The 19,958-nt window shown below is 52.1% G+C and overlaps 2 protein-coding genes and 1 pseudogene across 5 annotated transcripts; 1 reads left to right on the forward strand and 2 right to left on the reverse strand.

Annotated features, from left to right (window-relative positions):
* Nucleotides 1-627: 627 nt before the first annotated feature.
* Nucleotides 628-3,076, reverse strand: LOC128085148 (uncharacterized; annotated as a pseudogene).
* On the forward strand, nt 2,054-10,530 carry RCC2 (regulator of chromosome condensation 2). 2 transcript variants are annotated; one of them, XR_008208804.1, is made up of 15 exons: nt 2,054-2,151; nt 2,267-2,341; nt 3,719-4,035; nt 5,448-5,541; nt 5,661-5,804; nt 5,884-6,015; nt 6,099-6,187; nt 6,593-6,707; nt 6,928-7,094; nt 7,414-7,594; nt 7,687-7,792; nt 7,894-7,966; nt 8,081-8,158; nt 8,931-9,622; nt 9,725-10,530. XR_008208804.1 is itself a non-coding variant. In XM_052692168.1 (14 exons), exons 3-14 carry the CDS (start codon nt 3,724-3,726, stop codon nt 9,033-9,035), a joined length of 1,596 nt encoding a protein of 531 aa, XP_052548128.1. In that variant the 5' UTR covers nt 2,054-2,151; nt 2,267-2,341; nt 3,719-3,723; the 3' UTR covers nt 9,036-10,530. The 2 variants fall into 2 exon arrangements, 1 of the variants encoding a protein (XP_052548128.1); XM_052692168.1 differs by having other exon boundaries at nt 8,931-10,530.
* An 857-nt stretch (nt 10,531-11,387) lies between these two features.
* LOC128085144 (protein-arginine deiminase type-1-like) lies at nt 11,388-18,713 on the reverse strand. Of its 3 annotated transcripts, none has more exons than XM_052692167.1 (16): nt 18,663-18,713; nt 15,840-16,068; nt 15,693-15,765; nt 15,556-15,617; nt 15,327-15,477; nt 15,123-15,248; nt 14,252-14,430; nt 14,073-14,176; nt 13,886-13,997; nt 13,705-13,812; nt 12,941-13,089; nt 12,726-12,870; nt 12,556-12,649; nt 12,394-12,473; nt 11,842-11,970; nt 11,388-11,738 (listed from the first exon to the last, which is right to left on the reverse strand). In XM_052692167.1, the coding sequence occupies exons 2-16, from the start codon at nt 16,044-16,046 to the stop codon at nt 11,505-11,507; spliced, it is 1,953 nt and encodes a 650-aa protein (XP_052548127.1). In that variant the 5' UTR covers nt 16,047-16,068; nt 18,663-18,713; the 3' UTR covers nt 11,388-11,504. The 3 variants fall into 3 exon arrangements, with proteins under 3 accessions (XP_052548127.1, XP_052548125.1, XP_052548126.1); XM_052692165.1 differs by lacking the exon at nt 18,663-18,713 and adding an exon at nt 17,365-17,553; XM_052692166.1 differs by lacking the exon at nt 18,663-18,713 and adding an exon at nt 17,365-17,552 and having other exon boundaries at nt 15,840-16,020.
* Between the last annotated feature and the right edge of the window lie 1,245 nt (nt 18,714-19,958).

The raw sequence follows: 19,958 nt of genomic DNA on the forward strand, positions 1-19,958 counted from the left end.
CAGAACTAAATGCACTCATTTCTCCAGCTCATCCTTGCTGTGTTGCTTGCTTGGAAAACTCAGCATACACCAGATGCAACTTTGCAGATGCAATGCAGCAAATGAGCGCATGCAAAGCGCCCTGGTTCCCACACTGCATCCACCCCATTCCCAGGACAGAGTGGCGTGCTGGGTGCTTTGTGCAGGTGGGGTGTGCTGCAGCCCCTCCGCTTTGCAGTTGCTGAGGCTCTGGGGATGCCCCAGACGTCATTTACTGGAGGTCCAATAGCTGCACATGGATCTAGAGGGGGCTGCCAAAGCCCATCTGAGGGCATTTGGGGTGAAGTCGCTCCCCATCCAGCAGCCTTTGGGAAGAACAGGCTGGACCAGTTTGTCCTCATCCCAGAAAAAACCAGTTTAACTCTCAGCCTGATGCAACTGGAGTGGGCACCTTTGCCAAGAAGGGAAAAACTCTTTGGAACTGAGTATTCCTCGATTCAGCCCTATCGCAGGGATCTGGCCAAGATAGAGGCAAAAAGCCCTAAAGAAACGGGATTCGCTTTGTGCCTTGAAATCTCCCCCTCCACCCAACCCCTTTATAACTCCATTAGCACACTGGGGAAAAAAACACAATTTTAGAGTCGAGCAGCCAGCATTCTTTTAATCACACCTTTAAGATTGCATCCTGGATGATGCAGATGAACAGGGTCCCTGCATTCCTGCAAACAAATCTTTCCATTTCCAGTGCTGACTTCTGTCAGAGTTAGGACAAGGTGCCTCAAAATGCAGCCTGACATCGCCAGCGTGGGATATTATGGGAAATAGCTGTTGTAGGCTGTAAAGGTAAATGGGAGGAACTTGGCCTCAGTGCAACTGCACGCTGAAACCCAACCCAGCAGCAGCAGCAAGGAGATACTGCTGCTCTGCAAACACCTTTTGCAAAGCCTGGCACTGCGCGGGCATCTCGGTGCCAATCTGAAAGCGTTTTCCTGCTTCTGTTTTGCTTTCGGTCTCCAAATTGTGCTCCAAGATGCAGCACGGATGATTCCATTAGCAACTTCATTTTTCCTTTTTGCACCACTGAAGAGTTGAAAATGCAGCTTCGCATGGGTTTGGCCTTCTGCGGCATTTTGCAGCCATTGCAGGTGGCGGTGCATGAGGCATCACCCACCAGCAGCCCCTGGGAGCAGGTCCCAAAACTGTCCATACGTTGCTGCTGTGTGAAAATGCAGCTGCTGGGGAGAGTTGGGGAGCACGCACGCACCCACTCCCTGCAGAATCCTTGCCAAGGGAATCGTCCCTTGGCAAAATCTCAGTAATAACGAGGAGGGAAGTATCTTCCTTCCTGTAAATCTAGTAAGATGAATGAATGCATTTTCACTGTTTCCAAGGGGAACGACTGCATCTACCCTCTGTCTACAAACTTTATTTGGAAAAAGGGGAATCAGCTTTTTCTCTCTCTTTGCAAAGGGACTAAGTGCATCTCCATCCCTACTTTACCATAAAATAAAAATAAAAAAGGAGTGCATCTTTGACCCTACAAAAAATCTTTCATTGCAGTAAGTGGAATGAGTGCACCTTCTCTCTCTTTGCAAAAGGAATGACTGCATCTTCCCTCTCTTCAAACTTTATTTGTAAGAAAGGGAGTCAATGCATCCCTCCTCTGCAAAAAAAAAAAAAAAAACAAACAAAAACCAAACATGATTTGCAAGAAGAGGGGGGTAGTGCAACTTTACTCCTGAAAAAAAAAACATAGTAAGGGGAGTGAGTACATCTTCATCTGCAATAAAGATTGCAAGGGAGGTAATAAAACGTGGCAGCAAAACTTTTTGCACTAAGAAGAGCATATGCATCCTTACACCTGTAAAAATAAAAAACAAGACTTTAAGGGTGCAACGTTTCAGCCAAACAATGCAAGAAAGGGAATGGAAGCGTCCTCCATGCACCGAGGGGTTCCATCGATGCACGGCTCTCACCCTCCTGCAGTCTTCCTGTCCTAAAGATGGAGCTGTCTGTGCACCACCGGACTTTGCAGCCTCTTCCTCTCTGAAGCTATTTTTTTTTTTTTTTTGCTTTTCTTTTTGCATTTTTTTCTCCTGCCCGTACATGTGTTTCTGTTTTGTATCGCAGCGTTTCTCCTGGCGGCTCATATTTACATTTTAAGTGCATCTGGTGGGTGGGCTTTAAGGGGGAGGAAAGGGAGAGAAGGGGAAAAAAAAAAAAAAAAAAAAAAGAATACACAACCTCCTTTTTTTTTTTTTTTTTTTTTTTTTTTTTTCCGCAACAGGAAACACCACCAAAAATATTGCAAAGGCCCCGGGGTCGGTGCTGTCTGTATGCTGCACCCTTCGCTCTAAACCAGGTTTGAAAATGGTGGGGGAAAGAGGGGGGGAGGCATGGAGTTGGGGGGCCGAAGGGAGTGAGGGGAAGAAGGGGGGAAAGGGAAAAAAATAAAATAGGGAGAAGGGAGGCGGATCCACGTGGTGCAGTGAGAGACAGACAGAGATCCCATTGTTCAAAATCAATTAAAGAGGAAAAAAAAAGCGGGGGCAGACGGAGGGGAAGGACGAGGGGGGGGGGGGGGTCGGGACGGACACCCCGGGCTGCTCTTCCTGCAGCCCCCATTCGGACTATTTTTTGGCGTTTCCCCCCCCCAAAAAAATCTCCCCCTTATCCCCCGACTCGGCCATATCAAAAAATCGCCCCCGGAACCCCCCCCAGCAAACAGCCACAGAGGGCTCGAAGGCGGCGGCGGCACAATCGGGGCCCCCCCGAGCAGGTGTGCGGGTGTGGGGTGCGGGGTGAGAGGGACCCCCGGAGCGCTGCTTCTCTTTGGTGGGGAGGGGGGGCAAGGGAAGCGAGGGGGGGTTATAACATGATAGCCTTCTGCCCGCAGCACCCCCCGATCGCCCTTTTGTAACCCTCGTTTCAACCCCAATCCCATTTGCACATCGTTCCTTTGCACCCCCCCCTCTTTATAACCTCCCCAATTCTACCCTCTCCTTGCACATCATCTTTTGCATGCCTTCTTTACAAGTCCCCATTTGATGACCCCCCCCCCCCCTTTCAAATCACTGTTTTCTACTCTTTTGCAGCCCCCTGCAAGAAACACCCAGCAGCACCCTCTGTCCCCACTCCTCTTTCCCACCACCTTTTGTACCCCCTTTTCACCCACCCCCCATTCTGCCACCCCTTTTGCACTCTCCCTTTTGTAGCACCCCCTCGCCCCCTTTCCATTCACCTTTTAGGAACCCCATCCCTTTTCAGAGCCCCCCCAGCCCCATATTACCCCCCCCTCCTTTTTCACAATCACCCCGTTTGTACCCCCTCCATTTTAACGCTCCAACCTCCACTTTTGCGACCCCCTCTTTAGAAGTGGCCCTTTGCAGATCTCTTTTCCGCTCCCCGATCCCCTTTTTTGCTCCCCCTTCCTAACCCTCCCCTTCATTTTACCACCTCCCTGTGCCCAGTCACTTCTGTATCCCTCTCCATCATCCCCCCTCCTCATCCCATCTGTGAGGTGAGACCCCCCCTCCCCCTCCCCTCCGCGTCCTCCTACGGACCGCGAACCCCCCGCGCCGTGGGGGCGCTCTCCCCTCAGCGGGGCGCTGTGATGGCGGTGGGGGGGGGGGGCGGGATGTCCCGCCCGGGCCGCGCAGCGCCGTGGCGGCGTGACGGGGAGGTTCCGCGCGGGGTCGGGCCTGACGGCTCTCCTCGGTGTCGGGGCCGCCCCTCGCAGGCGCCATGCCCCGGAGGAAGGCGGCGGGGCCGCCGTGGGAGCCCGGCCCGGGCAGGAGGAGACCCGGGGCGGCGGGAGGGAGGCGGAGGCCTCGTAACGGCGGAGGAGGCGGCGGCAGCAGCGGCGGTAGCAGCGACGAGGAGGCGCCCCGAGAGCGGAGGCCGCGGGACGGCAGCCCAGGAGGAGGAGGAGGAGGGAGGAGGCCCGGCCGGCCCGCAGCGCCCGGCTCGGGTTCAGCTCTCGGCCCGGGGCCCGGCGGCGCGGCGCGGGGACAGGCGGTGGTCATCTGCGAGCCCGAGCACAGCAAGGAGCGCATCGTGAGCTGCGCTGCCCGTGGGCCCCTCTGCAGCCCCGTGCACCCCCTTAACGCAGCCCTCTGTTAACCCCGCCTTCTGCTCCTGCCATTGCACCCCCCGCAGCCCTGCTCTGCACCCCGATGCACCCATCTCCTTTGAACCCTTGGCACCCCCGAATGCACTCCCCTTTCTTCCCTTTGCGTCCCTGTGATTCGCCCCTGCTTTGCACCTCTGCAACCCCCATCATGTCCCCTGATGCATGCATTGCAATCCCTTTAATCCGCCCCAGCTTTGCATCCCCCTTTGCACCCCTCTGATTTACCCCTACTTTGCACCTCCTCATAGCAACTCCCTTTGGCACCCCTGCTGGACTCCCCCATGGGCCCTCTCACTTTACCCTCAGTGGTCCTTCAGTTCTCCCCTTCATGCACCCCCTTATTGCACCCTTTGGACCTCATCCTTATACCTCCCATGACACCTCTACTGCCCTCCAGTGCACCCCCTTAGCCCCCTTTTATTGCATCCTGTCACAAACCTCCCCCCCAGCTCACCCCTTCATTGCAAACACAGATTTGCCCACCTTTTACTGCAGCCCCTCTTGCTCCCAGCTTGCCCCCCGAACCAAAACTTGCATCCTGTTCGCATCCCCAGTTGCCCCAAAGCACCCCTAAGGTGTTCTCCCATTGTGAAGGCTGTGAGTCCCCCTTTATTTCAGCACTTCAAGGCCCCTCCTTTTGCCCTCATTGAAGAGGAAGCCCAACCATAGCTTTTGGGTCGTTTTTTTCCACGTTGACCCATTTGGAGAATTTTTAACTCAGTGCAACAGCAAGAAGTGCGCATGCACAACGCACAAGTGTGTATGCACACAGTGCCTCACTTTGCACACCTGCAACCTGGTCCTTCTATTTGCATTACAAGCATTCAGTTCCTTTTTTCCCTCTTTTCTGACTCGTTTTGGGTTTGGCTTTTTCGTTGTTTTATTCTTTGTTGTTGTTTTTGTACTGATTAACATTTTGCTCCCTGCCTTTTGCAGGCAGTTTGTGCTGCACATGCCTTTCCTCTCCAAAGCATCGTCCTTTTGATGGGGGAAAAGCCATAATTAACAATTAGCCAGAACTGGAGGAGGTGCACATCCGTGCTCCGTCCTGCAAAGAGCAACCCCCTCAGTTTCAGACCCATCTGCATGGAGGAGGAGCTGAAGAAATGGGAGTGTTTTGTATGCGTCTCCCTTTTGGGATGCAGTGCTTGCATGCAGTGTACATTGGGGGTTTTAATGCAAAATTGGAAAAAATCCCCCTTGTCCCCATCAGTTTGGCTCAGAAATGCAATTTGGTCGCAAGCTTGGATGCAACCCTATATCCACCCTGCATGCAGAAAATGTCCGCGTGGCTGACATTGCTGCAGATCTGACAAATCCTCCCTGCCCCTTGCAGAAACTCGAGGGCTCCAAGTGCAGAGGACAGCTCCTGATCTTTGGGGCCACCAACTGGGACCTGATTGGCCGCAAAGAAGTGCCTAAGCAGCAAGGTGAGCAAAATGCACTGCATTTGCATTGCCAGACATCAAGCAACACAACAACACCACCAGAACATTTCATGCTGTGCATCCTTTTTTTATTCTTGTGTTGTTTGTTTTTTTCCCACCAGCTGCATATCGAAACCTGGGCCAGAATTTATGGGGGCCACACAGGTATGGGTGTCTCTCAGGTATTCAGGTGCGGAGTGTGGTTTCGGGACCGTGCGCGGCTCACAGCCTCCTCATCACTGCCGAGGGCAAGCTGTGGAGCTGGGGTGAGCAAAGCACCAAAGCGCCTCTCAGAAAAACATGCGAAACCCTGCAGTGCGGCCTAACCCCTAATGATTCCCACAGGTCGTAATGAGAAGGGGCAGCTGGGCCACGGGGACACGAAGCGTGTGGAAGCCCCCAAGCTCATCGAGGTGCTGGGCAGCGAGGCCATCGTGCTGGCAGCATGCGGCCGGAACCACACGCTGGCTCTCACAGGTGGGGGGAAACCTCAACAAAATGCCCTAAAACTGCTGGGTTTTGCCCTGGTTTCATGGCTTTTCCCTATTTTTGGTTGGCAGAGAGTGGCTCCGTGTATGCTTTCGGGGAGAACAAAATGGGGCAGCTTGGTCTTGGGAACCAAACAGATGCTGTTCCAAGCCCCACACAGGTAAATCCACTCTGTTCTATGCTTGTCCATTTTTTTTTGTTGAGGTGAAAAGCAGCATATTTGTATTTTTTCACTGAAAAATGCACTCACAGAATGCAAACCCCATTAGGATGTTGGGGTGTTCCCCTTTAGCATGTAAGGACGTCCCTGTTGAAGCTGCTTTGATATGGAGCAGACAAAATGCAGCATGAAAATGATATCATCAGGAAAAAACAACTGCGTACAAATTCTGTAGGATTTTTGGCTGTCCCCTTCCAAGTCTCTTGTTCCATTTTAGGGTGAAAACCCAATGCTTTAGGGGAGCTTATGACCAAGAAAAATGATAGAGAATGGGGGTGAGCTCCCAGAGGTGTTCTTTCCCCCCCAGAAATTCAGCTTTTTGCCTTCTTCTCATCTTTTTCGCAGATCATGTACAATGGGCAGCCCATCACCAAAATGGCCTGTGGGGCTGAGTTCAGCATGATCATGGACTGCAAAGGAAACCTCTACTCCTTTGGGTGCCCGGAGTACGGGCAGCTGGGTATGGCCACGTTTTGGGATGTTTTTTTAAAGGTTTGGGGCATAGGAAACATTCCCTGCCTCAGGTTTCCCAGCTGTGAAATGGGTTCAGAGCTGATGTAGCAGCTCCCAGAAAGAAAACAGAAAAGACAAGTCACTCAAAAACCAGGATGCAAACCTGAAACAAAAGGGGTTTTGCAAGTGGGAAATGGATTTCTTGGTGATGCAGTGTCCTTGTGCAGGGCACAACTCCGATGGGAAGTTCATCGCCCGAGCACAGCGCATAGAGTACGACTGCGAGCTGGTGCCGCGCCGCGTGGCCATCTTCATTGAGAAGACCAAAGATGGGCAGATCCTGCCCGTCCCCAACGTGGTGGTGCGGGATGTGGCGTGCGGGGCCAACCACACGGTGAGCACTCAGCAGTGTAGCCCTTCGCTTTTTGCTTTTTATCGTTGCCTTGCTTTTTGCAAATGTATTATTGCAGCAAAAAAAAGAGGCGTCCCTTTTGGCCAGCTTTCCCTGCTTCAGTTTGCAGCATATACTTGCAGTGTTTACCTAAGGACAGATCAGCAATATGCATTGAAGGATAAGTGCAGTATGCATTTCAGGATGAAGCTTCTGCAGCGTGCCCATGGTTTGCAGCGTACTCTGCAGTCCGTGCAGTCGCTATGTCGCCTGCACCAAAGCTGCACACAGCCCCACTCACTGTACATCCCCCTGTTCACAGCTTGTCCTGGACTCCCAGAAGCGTGTTTTCTCCTGGGGCTTTGGTGGCTACGGGCGACTGGGCCACGCAGAGCAGAAGGATGAGATGGTGCCGCGCTTGGTCAAGCTCTTTGACTTCCCAGGCCGAGGAGCTGCACAGATCTACGCTGGCTACACGTGTTCCTTTGCTGTCAGTGAGACAGGTGGGTGGCCACCCTGCGTCCCTAATTTCAGTTGATGTGAGCAGATCCACACAGGTAGGAGCAGCCCTAATATGTGTTCTGGGGACTTGCAGGTGGCTTGTTTTTCTGGGGTGCCACCAACACCTCCCGTGAGTCCACCATGTACCCAAAAGCAGTGCAGGATCTGTGTGGCTGGAAGATCCGCAGCCTGGCCTGTGGGTGAGTGATTGTCCCCCCAAAATCTCCCTTTTCTTAGTTTTGGAGTGCAAGGGGGTTGCAGGTGCAGGGTGCTGGAGTCAGCACCTTGCATTGTGCTGCAGAAAGAGCAGCATCATTGTGGCAGCGGACGAGAGCACCATCAGCTGGGGCCCATCTCCCACCTTTGGAGAGCTGGTAAGAAGGATTTATGGCACTCTAAACCGTACAGTTTTACCCCTCATCTTCTGGAGCAGGGGCTCTGCTTGTCAGCCCACTACAATTTTTTGGGGTTGTGCTTGTGTCTTTCAGGGCTATGGGGACCACAAGCCCAAGTCATCAACGGCTGCCCAAGAGGTGAAGACCTTGGATGGGATCTACACGGAGCAGGTAGGCAGGGATCCGCACACCTTTGTGTCCCCAGTGGTGGCTGGGACCATCAGTAGCTCATCCCACCCACGGGTGCTCCCACTGGTGCAGTGTTTCCAACTGCTCAATGCTCCCACCCACGAGTCGGTGCCTCCTGTGCGTTGCTCCTGCCCATGTGATATTGGCACCTGTACAGTGCTGCCACCCATGGGATGCTGTCACTCGTGGCATGCTGTCACCCTTGTGTTGTGCCCATTTGTGTAATGCTTTCATCCGTGCAGTGCTTCCACCCATTGGATGCTGACAGCTGTCCAACACTCCTACCCGCAGATTATTCCCACCCATGAGTTGCTGTCACCCATGGGTTCTTTCCACTGAAGCGATGGTGCCATACATGGGAGACTGTCACCCGTGGGTTGTGCCTACCCCTGTAATGCTAACAGCACGAGATGCTGTCATCTGTCAGATTTCTGTTGCCTTCGTGATGCTCCCACCCATCGGTTCTTCTCACCCAAGAGATGGTGCCACCCATGGGATGCTGTCACCCATCTGTTGTGCCTGCCCGTGTTATGCTGTCACTTACAGGATGCTCCCCTCCACAGGATGTCCCTACCTATGGGATACTCCCACCCATGAGTTGTCGCTCATGCTCATGGACTCTCCCATCCCATGGGGTGCTCCTACCTGTGCTTTTCCCCCACGGTGGGATGTTTCTCAAGCATAGCCCAGTATAAAGGGAGGGGGCCCAGCAGCAGCAGGAGCGATGCTTTGCCTCACCCCGCACTCCCTGCAGGTGGCCATGGGCTATGCCCACTCCCTGGTGATTGCCCGCGATGAGAGCGATGCCGAGAAGGAGAAGCTGCGCAAGCTGCCGGAGTACAACCCCCGCACCATCTGAGCGCAGCCACGGCTCTGCTGCCTGTTCTCCTACAATTTCCAAAGCGTTGGATTCCCCCCTTCCACGGCCAAGACCTTTCCCCGTGGCTTTTCCATTTCCCATCCCCACCCTCGCAGGACCTTTTGGCACATCCAGGCTTTTTTAGTTGTTGGGTTTTGGGGTTTTTTTATCTGTTCATTTTATTGCTGTTCCGCACAGAAAGGGGGGTGCTGGGTTCACCTGGGTAGGCATAGACATTTAACTTTTTTTTATTATTATTATCTTTGTTACCAGATTTCTCTGGTTGTAGGCTTGGAGCAAAACTCAACCAGTAAACCCCTCCTTTTCCACAACATGGCAATCTGGGGGGGCATTTTTCACAAATAACCTCTATTTTGGGTGCTATTATTTTAGGGTTGTGCGTGTTTCCCACCCTCCTTCCTCAACATCCCTTTTCCTCTGGGATCTGGGACCAGATGTGCTATCTCATACCCATAGGGACAAACCCCGTGCTCCCTTCTCCATCCCAGCATCATTTTTTTGAGCTGGATGCCTCCAAACCTGCGGATTCCCCAAACCCCCCACTGCCCATCCCAGGGCGATCTCAGGTATGAAGAGCGGGCCCTGAAGCATCGTGTAAGCTTTTTCTCTTTGTTTTTTTTCTTTTTTCCCATTAATTATTATTATTTTTATTATTATTATTATTTCAGCCTGGTATCTGCCAAAAGCCCTTCCTGGGGCGACGCTGTGCACTGTGCTGGAGAAACGAGGTGCCTTTACATGCAGAGCCCAGCTCTGCCTCCACACAACCCAAGGGTGATATTTTATTACCTTATTTTCTAGTTTTTAGGATTTATTTTGATTTTTTTTTTTATCCCTTTCTGCTCCCCACATGCAGCTGTGGGGGCAGCTCTGCAGTATTTTATGGAGAGAAAAAAAAAAAAAAAAAAAAGATTTTACAAAAAAAAGGGGGGGAGGGTTCTTTATGTTTGCTTTGGGGTTAGGATTTATTTTGGGGTTTATCTTGGTGTGTTAGAGTCAAAACTTCCAGGATGGGAAGAGCAACAGGGCAGAGATGTCAGATACTCCGTTTTTTTGAGCAATATTCACATTTGCTGCAGGAGGAGGTCAGGGTGTGCAGCACCCCAATGGGGCTTTTAGAACCTTATCCCCACTTTTTTCTACCTGCAATATTTCAGGATCATCCCCATCAGCTGCCAGCCCCAAATGGGCACAACGATATGCTGCAGCCTAAGAACAGGGGTGGAAAAACAGCAAAAAGCCATTTTCACCCCTAAAAAAGCAATTTGGGCCCCAGGCCCATTGTGCCCCATTGCATCCCAGCAAAAGGAGAGGGCTGGAAGCATGGAAAAATAATAAACCACGATGCTCTCAGAGCAGTGTTCCCTTTAGATGAGGCGACAGGTTCCCGGTTAGTGCTGTCGTTGTCTTCATCATGTTTTTTTATATTTCTTGGAGTAAATGTTTAAATAAACGCCGTTGTGTACGCCTCTCAGCTACTGCATGCACGCCCCAGCCCCAGGTTCGGCACAGAGCAGCGATGCAGTCAGCAAAAGCTGCCCTGACTTTCGTCACAAGCTGCAGAGCTGCTCTCTTCATTCCTGCCCGTTTTCTCTTCTAACCAAAATGAACAAATAAAGGGAATGCTCCTTTTTCACCCCAATGCACTCCACTCTCAGCACCAATATCCCTAAAAGCAGACGCACAGCCATTAGGGGGCACCAGCCTGCTGCTGACATAATCTCCCCCCCCCCCTCTGATTTTGCAAGCAGGGTGCAAGTGCAGCAGTACATACATACATACATGTGTTTTTGTGCGTGATTTTGTGCATGTACATTTGCTTTTTGTTTTTACGTGCATGTATTTGCACGTCTCTTTTTCTAGTGCATGTGTGCATTTTACTCTATGTACGTGTATTTTGCAGTTCGGTACTTTCTGCCTTCATATTTTTGTCCCTGCATGCATCTTTCAGTGCGTGCTTGCCTGCTGTAGTACATGCATGGCAGTTTGCGTGCATGACTGTTGTAGTGCAGTGTTACCATTCGTTTTCCCAGCCATGCATCCCCACTTTGTAGAGCAGCACATGCACTCACATTTTCTGTGGACATTTCTTCCAATGCATGCGTGTTTTACTATGAATGCTCCCACGCGTGCATACACATCTTGCAAGCTTGTGTACATAGATCTTTTTTGTGCATTTCTTTCTGCATATGCATGTGGGTTTTTTGTGCATTTTTATGCATGCATTGCATTGTTAAACATGCAGATGCTTTTTTCCCATATACATCACTGCAGAGCACTGCATCACCCCACTAAACACCACTTAAAGACGCGTTTAACCTCAGCAGGAGTCTGGTAGCAAGCACAGCCCTCATTTATTTCCAAGGGGAGTTGGTGGGGCTGCTGCAGAAGGCACTTAAGGGATGGAGAAGGGGATTTGGGGGAAAAAAAAGGAGGAAAATGGGTGGCTCAGGGCACCATCCGCCACCACTTGAAGGCAAAGGGTTTGCGGCGGACGTTGGTGCCGCAGTGCACCTCTCCAGCAAGCTTGTGGTAGGAGAAGAAGTCGTTGATGAAGGTGCAGGAGAGCCCCAGGGGCTGCAGCAGTGCTCTCACCCGCTCCTCCAGGCAGCACTGCCCATTCACCAGTGGTCCGAAGGGCTTGGGGATGCCCAGGTGTCTGCCCAGCACCAGCATGTTCACCTGGAGATGGACCAGAAGTAGTTTCCTCACCCCAGCGGCAAACAAGGAGAGCACAAAGGGCTGCCAGCATGCAGCCCTAAATTCACCCTGAGCTGCTTGTTACCATGTCAGGGAAATAGGCCATGGCTCTGGCTTGGTCATCAGCTTGGAAGAGCTGCGGGATGTCGATGATGTCCTGCTCAGCCAGCCCCAGCTCCCGCTTCAGGATGTCCCGGTTCCAACTAATGCAGCTCTGTGGGGAGGGAGTGTGGTTGGGGGTGGGTGGGGGGATAAAGAGGGGTAGGCAAACAGGGGAGCAAGGGGGCAGAGGAACAGGACAGGAAGACGGGAGGATGAGGACAGGGACAGAAGGACAGAGATGGGAGGACAAGGACACAAATAGGGACAGAGACAGAGAGGGAGACGAAGACAGGAAAAAAGGGACTGAGAAACTGACAGGGAGATGGGGAGGAGGGGGAAGAAAAAGGGCAGGGAATGGGGTTAGGCTGGCATAGGGAGATGGCTGGGAACAGGAATAGGGATGAGGAGACAGGGAGGAGGGGAAAGAGACAGGGACTGGGAGAAGGGGAGAGGGAAGACACTGGGACAGAAAGATGAAGGGGAGGTGGACAGATGGACATAGAGACAGGGGGAAGTATGTACAGCAGGACCTCACCTGCGCGAAGGCATTGAACTTGCGCAGCGCTTCATTTCCCAGGATCTCATTGATGCTTGGCTTGGGCACACTGCGCAGCCCTGAACACAGAGCAAGGAGCCTCACCCCATGTCAGGAAGACAGTGGGTTGTGTGGGGGTGTGAGGTACCACAGCATCCCTACCCTGGAACATTGTCGCTTCCCCATAGCCCATCTCCTGCTTCTCCCTGAGCAGCTGGTAGCAGGCACTGGGGCTGGCCAGCAGCAGCCTAAATCCCTGCAGATGGAGAGAGCAATACAAGCTCACCCCATGTTTCCCCCCGTAAAAATCACCCCATAAAAGAGCTGCCCACCTTCCGATCAGGTGCGGGGATGAAGCTGAGGAACTCATCAACATGTCCGACCTGCAGCCAGTCTGAGAAGAGCTCCACAGGCGCCTGCACCCGTTGGGCAGCGAGGAAATTCCGTACTGCTTTGGCCATGCGTCGGCCGCCAAACCTAAGGGCAATGATTGGGGACCTCAGCCTAGGCCTCTGGGTGTGGTGTACACCAAAATCCCACCTCCCACCTGGGGAAGCTGCTGCCGATGAGGATGCGGCCCAGCGGGTACTCCTTGCTGCGCACCGTCACTGGTGGGCTGACCTCCAGGTTGCCAAAGGAGTCAAGGCTGGAGGTGTTCTCTGGTGTTTCCTGAGCCACATAGCCAAAATCAGGGCCCTGGGGGGAAAGCAGGGCTGGCATTAAGCCTTGGGAGTGCCAAACCTTGAAGCATGATGTTCCTGTCGCCCATGCTGATTTGGCTTATCTCCTTCCTACAAATTAATTTACCCTATTGTATGATTCTCTGAAGCCACCTGTTGGGAAATAGACCTTCAGGATCATCACATCCAACCATCAGCCCGACCTGCTGAGCCCCATCACTCAACCGCAGCCCTTAGCAATTGCTCATCTCCTTAGCCTTGTTCTTATTCCTTTTCTGATTCTCAGTAGTATCCTACTCCTACTCTTATTCCTGTTCTTACGTCTATTCATACTTTTATTCTCATTTCTATTTCCTTTTTCCATTCCTATTCCTACTCTTATTCCTACTCCTGTTCCCATTCCTTGTCTTATTACTACTCCTATTTCTTACTCCTATTCTCATTCTTATTCCCACTCCCACTATTATACCTATTCCCACCCCTATCCCTACTGGTTTTTTGTTTTTTTTTTTTAATTCATTTTAATTCTTTTCCTTATCCTTTTGCACACTGCCACAGTGCACAGCACTCCTTGCTAGCAGCAGAAAACCCAACACCAGGGGTTGGAGGACAAGCAGCTTTAGTTGGGCACCAGGATGCTCCTGACAGGGAAGTCCTTCAGGCCCCGGTCACGGGGTGAGTCGAAGACCACTGGGAACATTTTATGAGGTGCTTGCACATAGCCAAACTCCACTTCATCCTGCAAAAAAAGCAGAGGGAAAAGGAAGTGCAGTGGAGCCGCAGCCAAAGGGTCCCAACCCCACATCACTCACCTGGATCCAGCGGTCGTTGCGGTTTTCGGGCAGCGGGCAGATGGTCACTGGGCACTTGGCTTCCTCAGCCAGTGCGCTGACAGCCGCCACAAAGTCCTCATTGTCCTCCACACTGGGAAATAAAAACAGGCACAAGGATGCAGTGGAGCCCGGAGGGATGCAGCCACCAACCCCCCCTGGCACCCACCTACACACAAAGACCTCCAATGGTGCCAACGTGTTGGGTGTCATGATCCACGGAGCCACACGGAACACCACCGTGTCCGTGAAAATGGGCGTTTCCAGCAAGCCCTGCAAGGGGGGAGTGGAATTGAGACATCGCTCACCCCCATCTGTAGGTAAAACCTATATTATTCAGGGCATTACCTTCTCAGGGCTCTCCAGCAGTGTGACATGGAACGCAACCAGCCCTGAAAAGCCAGCGTCAGGGAAGGCGAGCCCCTCCACATAGAAGATGCTTTCTTCCTGGTGCTGACTGGGCTTCACAGCATAGGCAAGCTTCTCACCCCCCAGCACGTGCTTGTATTCTTCCAGTGCGACGCTGTCTGTGGACACAGGCGGCACCATGCAACCATGCAGCACTTACCCTGCAGCATTCCACCTCCATTTCTCAGCTCCTCGCAAAAGGCGCAGATTGGTGTTGCACCATGACACACCAGGACACAGCGAGCACACCTCTACCACTGAGTGTACCATTGTACCACTGGGAACAAAGCAACCTCGTGGCATGCATTTGGGATTCTGGAGGTGTCAGCTCTCATTTTGCCCACCTCAGTAATGACCTGTGGAGTGGAACACCTCCCCTATGAGGACAGGCTGAGAGAGCAGGGGCTCTTCAGCCTGAAGAAAGGTCTGAGGTGACCTGACAGCAGCCTTTCAGTATCTAAAGGGGAGCTACAGGAAAGAAGGGGACAGACTCTTCAGCAGGGCATGTGGTGATAGAACAAGGGGAAATGGCTTCAAGCTCAGGGAGGGTAGATTTAGGTTAGATACAAAGAAAAAGTCTTTTCCAGTGAGGGCAGTGAGGCACCGGAGCAGGTTAGCTAACATTGTGGTTGATGCCCCATCCCTGGGGACTTTCAAGGTGAAGATGTGTAATGCCGCAGGCAGCGTGATCCAACTGTGGTGTTCCTGTTCATTGCAGGGGGTTGGACTAGATGGCCTTCAGAGGTCCCTTCCAACTCTAAGGATTCTATGATTTATAGGGTGGCCTAGAGAGGGGTCATCCCACACTCACTGCCTCCGTAGAACACGCCGACTTTATCAGCATCACTGAAACCCACGTGTAGGACGAGGCCATGGCCAGTGAAGATGGTGCGTGGTCCACGGGTCCGCAGAACCATTTGTGACATGTCCTTCAGGTCTAGGGTGACAGTGAGGACAAAGTGGGGAGGAAAACCACCAAAAAGAGGAAACGCAGCAAAAAAAGAGCTGGCCATACCTTCGTAGGAGCACACAGTGGTGTCACGATTATCTGTAAGCTGGCTTTTGGGTTCGCTACTGTCACCCATCAACCGGCTTTTGGGGTCATCACGGTCACAGTTGACCAGCAGAATGGCACCATGCCCATCAGGACCCCATGTCCAAGTGGCCTGGGGATAGGAAAGCAGGGTTGGGAACACTGTTGGAGCCACCTACGGGGGTGGGGATTGTTGTTTTCACTGCACTACCTTGTCCACCAACGTCCTGCTGACTGACCCACTGCGACCAGTGTCAGCATCCAGCGAGACTTCTGCAGGGACAACAGGTGCTCAGTGGAGAAATGGCAAGGAGACACCACTTTTTGGGACCAAATATTCCCACTTACCCACACAAGTGAGGTACAGCATAGCTCTGCCCACTGGCACCCCGCTGGCTTCACCAAAATAGGAAATCCTGACCTGTGATGTCACAGCCAATGAGTTCAGTATCACCCAGAGGTGATACTGGGTGCTGCTGGGCTGCTGTCACCCACCTTCTCGTCCCCAACATCCTTGCTGATTGCCTCCATGGTGAGCAGCACCTCAGTGCCAGTGGCCAAGGGCCAGCGGGTGACACTTGAGGGCAGCTTCACACTTTGTGTCTCATGCACCACGTAGACTTTGACGCCTGGCGTGCCCTGCGCATGGAAGGCGATGGCATCCTTGGGTGCTGACCTGGGGGAGCACAGCTGTTGGGGCATTACTGCAGTGATGCAGCAAGTCCTGCAATGTACAATTGCAACAAATCCTGCAGTATGTAAAGAATCCCACAAAATGCAGTAAGCCCTACTACGTTCAACCTCAAGAAATCCTACAGTGTTCAACTGTAATGAATCCAGTCTTACGTAATTGCAACAAATCCTGCAACATTCAACCTCAAAAAAATCCTGCAGCATTCGACTGTGACAAATCCTGCCATATTCAGTTGCAACAAATCCTGGAAACAGCAAGAAATTCTACAAAATGAAACTGCAATAAGTCCTGCAAAGTGAAATAAATCCTGCAATGTGCAACAAGTCTTGCAAAACATCCCCAACTCTACATTATTCAAGTCCAATAAATTCTGTACCAATCAACTGCACCAAAACCCCAGAGGTCTTTTCTTATGGCATGAGGCTTCCCAGATATTTAAATTCCACCCCACAGTAACAAATGCATCCCCTTCAGAGCGCAGCAACGCCACAGCGGGTGCGGGAAGTGAGTGGGGATGGAGGAAGCACCAGCAGGCGAATGGGCAGGCTGCAGCATGCAGCGCTCAGTGCAAGAGGGCATTGCCAGGGCAGGAACTTCTGCAAGGAGGGGAGAAGCCCAGTCCTGGGTGCTGTGATGCTACTAACATCCACAGGGCAGAGGTGTGTTTGAAGCAGCACAAGGCAACCCAAAAAAGCAAAACTAAAGTCAGTTGGAGCTTTAAGGAAAATGGAAGAAAAAGCAAAACTTGTTGCTGTAAACCAGGCTGTGGCCAAACACATGCATGTCTGCAGGGAACGCCCCAGCAAGCAATGCTTCCATGGTTAACTCTGTATTCACCTACACAAGGAAATATTTCTATTTCTTGCTGGGACAGCACAGCAGCCCCTGGAGTAGAGCTCTGGAGCCCAGATGGAGAATGCAACCAGATTTGGGATTTCGCATCCAAAATCTGTTTCTCCACAGAGGCTGCAAACTTTTCCATTCATCCTGAGCACTGAGTAGCGGTGCCATCCCATTCCAGGTGCTGAAAGCCCCTGGGAGCAGAAGGAGCAATACCCCACTTTTCAATACTGAAAATCCAACAGGAGCAGGAGGAGCAATCCCTTTCTTTCGGATGCTGAAAATCCCAACAGAAGCAATCCCTTTCTTTTGGATGCTGAATCCCCTTGGTAAACCCACCCGAACACATCAGCATCGCCTTTCCCCAGCTCAACCCATCTACCTCTATTTTTACCCTCTCCTCGCTTAACCCAGCTTTAATTCCCGCAGGCGGAAAGAGAAAATAATATAACCCCAAAGCAGATTTTTGGACACCCCATTTCTTACCCCTGGATGTCCAAGGACAGCTCTGTGCCCAGCACACAGACGGTGCTGGTGGGCCGTTGGGTGCAAAGCTGAACACGACGCTGCTGGGCCATGCCACCACACAGCCCTGAGTGCTGGCAGGGGTGGCACGAGGGGATTATAAAGGCTGGCAGCGGGGAGGGGATTAACACAGCCTGATCCCACCCAGCTGGTGCGCACCGCTGAGCTTTCTGACAACAGAGCGTGAATCAGGGCTGATTTTTCACCCCAACGCTGCCTTCCCCGGAACAACGCTTTTTATTTGTCGCCCTTTTTTTTTATCCCCGAGATAACAAAGTAGCCTTGTCACCAAGGAGAAACCCGCACCGTAAATTATTCACCACGACACCAGAGCCGAGCTGGTGCCATGCCAGGCTGCTATTTCCTACTGCGCGCCTCCCCAGGCCCCTCACAGAATCGCAGGAGATGGAAGGGACCTGAAGAGATCATGGAGTCCAATCCCCCTCATAAAGCAGCTCCCTACAATTGCCCGCACAGACCAGCATCCGGATCAGTCTTGAATATCTCCATAGAAAGAGATTCTACAGCCGCTCTGAGCAACCCGTTCAGTGCTCTGTCCCCCTTATCACAAATAAGTTCTTCCACATATCAGCACAGAACTTCCTGTGCTCAAGTTTTAGGCCATTAGTCCTTGTCCCGTTGCTGTGCACCACTAAGAAGAGCCTGGCCTCATCCATTTGCCTCCCACCTCCCCTCAGATATTTATAAGCATTTATCAGATCCCCTCTCAGCCTTCTTCTCCCCAGGCTGAGCAGATCCAGGTTACTCAGTCTCTCGTCACACCGGAGGTCTCCAGGTCTTTTAGCATCTCTGTGACCCTCCACTGGACTCTTTCTGGAGCTCCCTCTCTTTTTCGAACAGGGGAGCCCAGAACTGACGTAGAAGTCTAAATCTCTACTCACGAGGGCAGAGCAGAGGGGAAGGACAACCACCCTTGACTTGCTGGCCACACTCTGTGCAGCGCACTCCATGATAACATTGGCCTTCTTGGCCACAAGGGCACGCTACTGGCTCATCACCACCTGGCTGTCCCCCAGGGCCCCAGGCTTTTCTCTGCAGAGCTCCTGCCCAGCAGGTCATCTCCTTACCTGCACTGATGCACACAACTGTAATACTAAAATGGAATAGAAAGTACCGTGATAAAAGTAGCATGGCAAAGCTTTCAGCCAGATCAAATAAGAACAAGATTAAAACAACAGATACAGAAAAAAAAAAAAAAGAAAAAAAAAGAAAAAAAAAAAAGAAAAAGAGCTGCTTACCTTTGTAAGGCCTCAGGTACGCAGGAATCTCCAGCAAAAAAACCCTCACTTCCACTGCCTACCCTTAAATGAGGGCTGGGAAAGGGTGGATCCTGGCTCCATCCCTTCCAATCATTCAGCTACATTGCATGCACCTGAGCTCCCCTGGATCAGCCCTGACTTTCTACCAGGTGCTCCATCACTGCTCCAGGCCATGATTTAGTATTTTTGCTACAGCAGTTATTCCTCTCCAGGTGCAAGGCTCTACACTTGTTAAACCTCACCAGATTCCTCCCTACCCAACTCTCCAGTCTGTCCAGGTCTTGTTGAATGGCAGCACAGCCTTCAGGTGTGTCAGCCGATCCTCCCGGCTTTGTAACACCAGCAAACTTGCTGAGGGTGAACTCCATCTCTTCATCCAGGTTGTTGATGAAGATGTTGGACAAGACTGGACCCAGGAGGGATTTGGAGGGCTTTATTTAGCATGAAACTGGGGCAAGGGACTGCAAGACCCCTGATCAGTTTATGTGAGGCACCATGCATGCAACATGCTCATAGCGATCCCTCCCATAAGAAAAATGCCTCCAACAGTATTCCAACCCAACAACAGGATGGAGCACAAGGAAAAACTGTACCCTCAGTCCTCATATTGCCAACACACTTTATTTTGAGATGCTCCAAATCCCCTATTGGGAAGGACCAGAGACTCTTCCTGGGCACTTAGGGCACCACATGCCACCACTTGACGGCCAAGGGTTTGCGGCGGACGTTGGTGCCGCAGTGCACATCTCCAGAAAGGACATGGTAGGAAAAGAAGTCGTTGATGAAGGTGCAGGAGAGCCCCAGGGGCTGCAGCAGTGCTCTCACCCGCTCCTCCAGGCAGCACTGCCCATTCACCAGTGGCCCGAAGGGCTTGGGGATGCCCAGGTGTCTGCCCAGCACCAGCATGTTCACCTGGAGATGGACCAGAAGTATTTTTTTCACCCAAATGGTGTACAAGGAGAGCGTGGAGGGAAAGTGGTGAGGGGAAGAGAAGTGGTGGTGGTCTCACCATGTCCGGGAAGAGCGCTTCTGCACGAGAACCCCGCAGGATGAAGAGCTGCGGGATGTCAATGATGTCCTGTTCACTCAGCCCCAGCTCACGCTTGAGCAGGTCGCGGTTCCAATCGATGCAGCGCTGTTCAGAGGAGGGCCCGTGTCATCACCCCAAATCCCATGCAGGAAGCCTATACAGCCCGCATCCCCCACTGAATCCTTTTTGAGCAACCTCCTGAAGTCACCTAAGCAACCTTTGGTTCCTACCTCCACGGCCACTTT

Source organism: Tympanuchus pallidicinctus, unplaced genomic scaffold (assembly GCF_026119805.1).
Source record: "Tympanuchus pallidicinctus isolate F22 unplaced genomic scaffold, pur_lepc_1.0 scaffold29, whole genome shotgun sequence".
NCBI classification, from domain to species: Eukaryota; Metazoa; Chordata; class Aves; order Galliformes; family Phasianidae; genus Tympanuchus; species Tympanuchus pallidicinctus.

What these genes read in the sequence shown, in the direction of transcription:
- RCC2 (XM_052692168.1), top strand. Translation starts at nt 3,724, where the DNA reads ATGCCCCGGAGGAAGGCGGCGGGGCCGCCGTGGGAGCCCGGCCCGGGC. An exon ending in CCCGGAGTACGGGCAGCTGG is followed by an intron (nt 6,708 to 6,927) that starts GTATGGCCACGT and finishes GTCCTTGTGCAG; the next exon opens with GGCACAACTCCGATGGGAAG. An exon ending in ATCCGCAGCCTGGCCTGTGG is followed by an intron (nt 7,793 to 7,893) that starts GTGAGTGATTGT and finishes ATTGTGCTGCAG; the next exon opens with AAAGAGCAGCATCATTGTGG.
- LOC128085144 (XM_052692165.1), bottom strand. Translation starts at nt 17,456, where the DNA reads ATGGCCCAGCAGCGTCGTGTTCAGCTTTGCACCCAACGGCCCACCAGC. An exon ending in CGGCGTGTTCTACGGAGGCA is followed by an intron (nt 14,431 to 15,122) that starts GTGAGTGTGGGA and finishes CTGTGTCCACAG; the next exon opens with ACAGCGTCGCACTGGAAGAA. An exon ending in TCCCTGTCAGGAGCATCCTG is followed by an intron (nt 13,090 to 13,704) that starts GTGCCCAACTAA and finishes CTTTCCCCCCAG; the next exon opens with GGCCCTGATTTTGGCTATGT.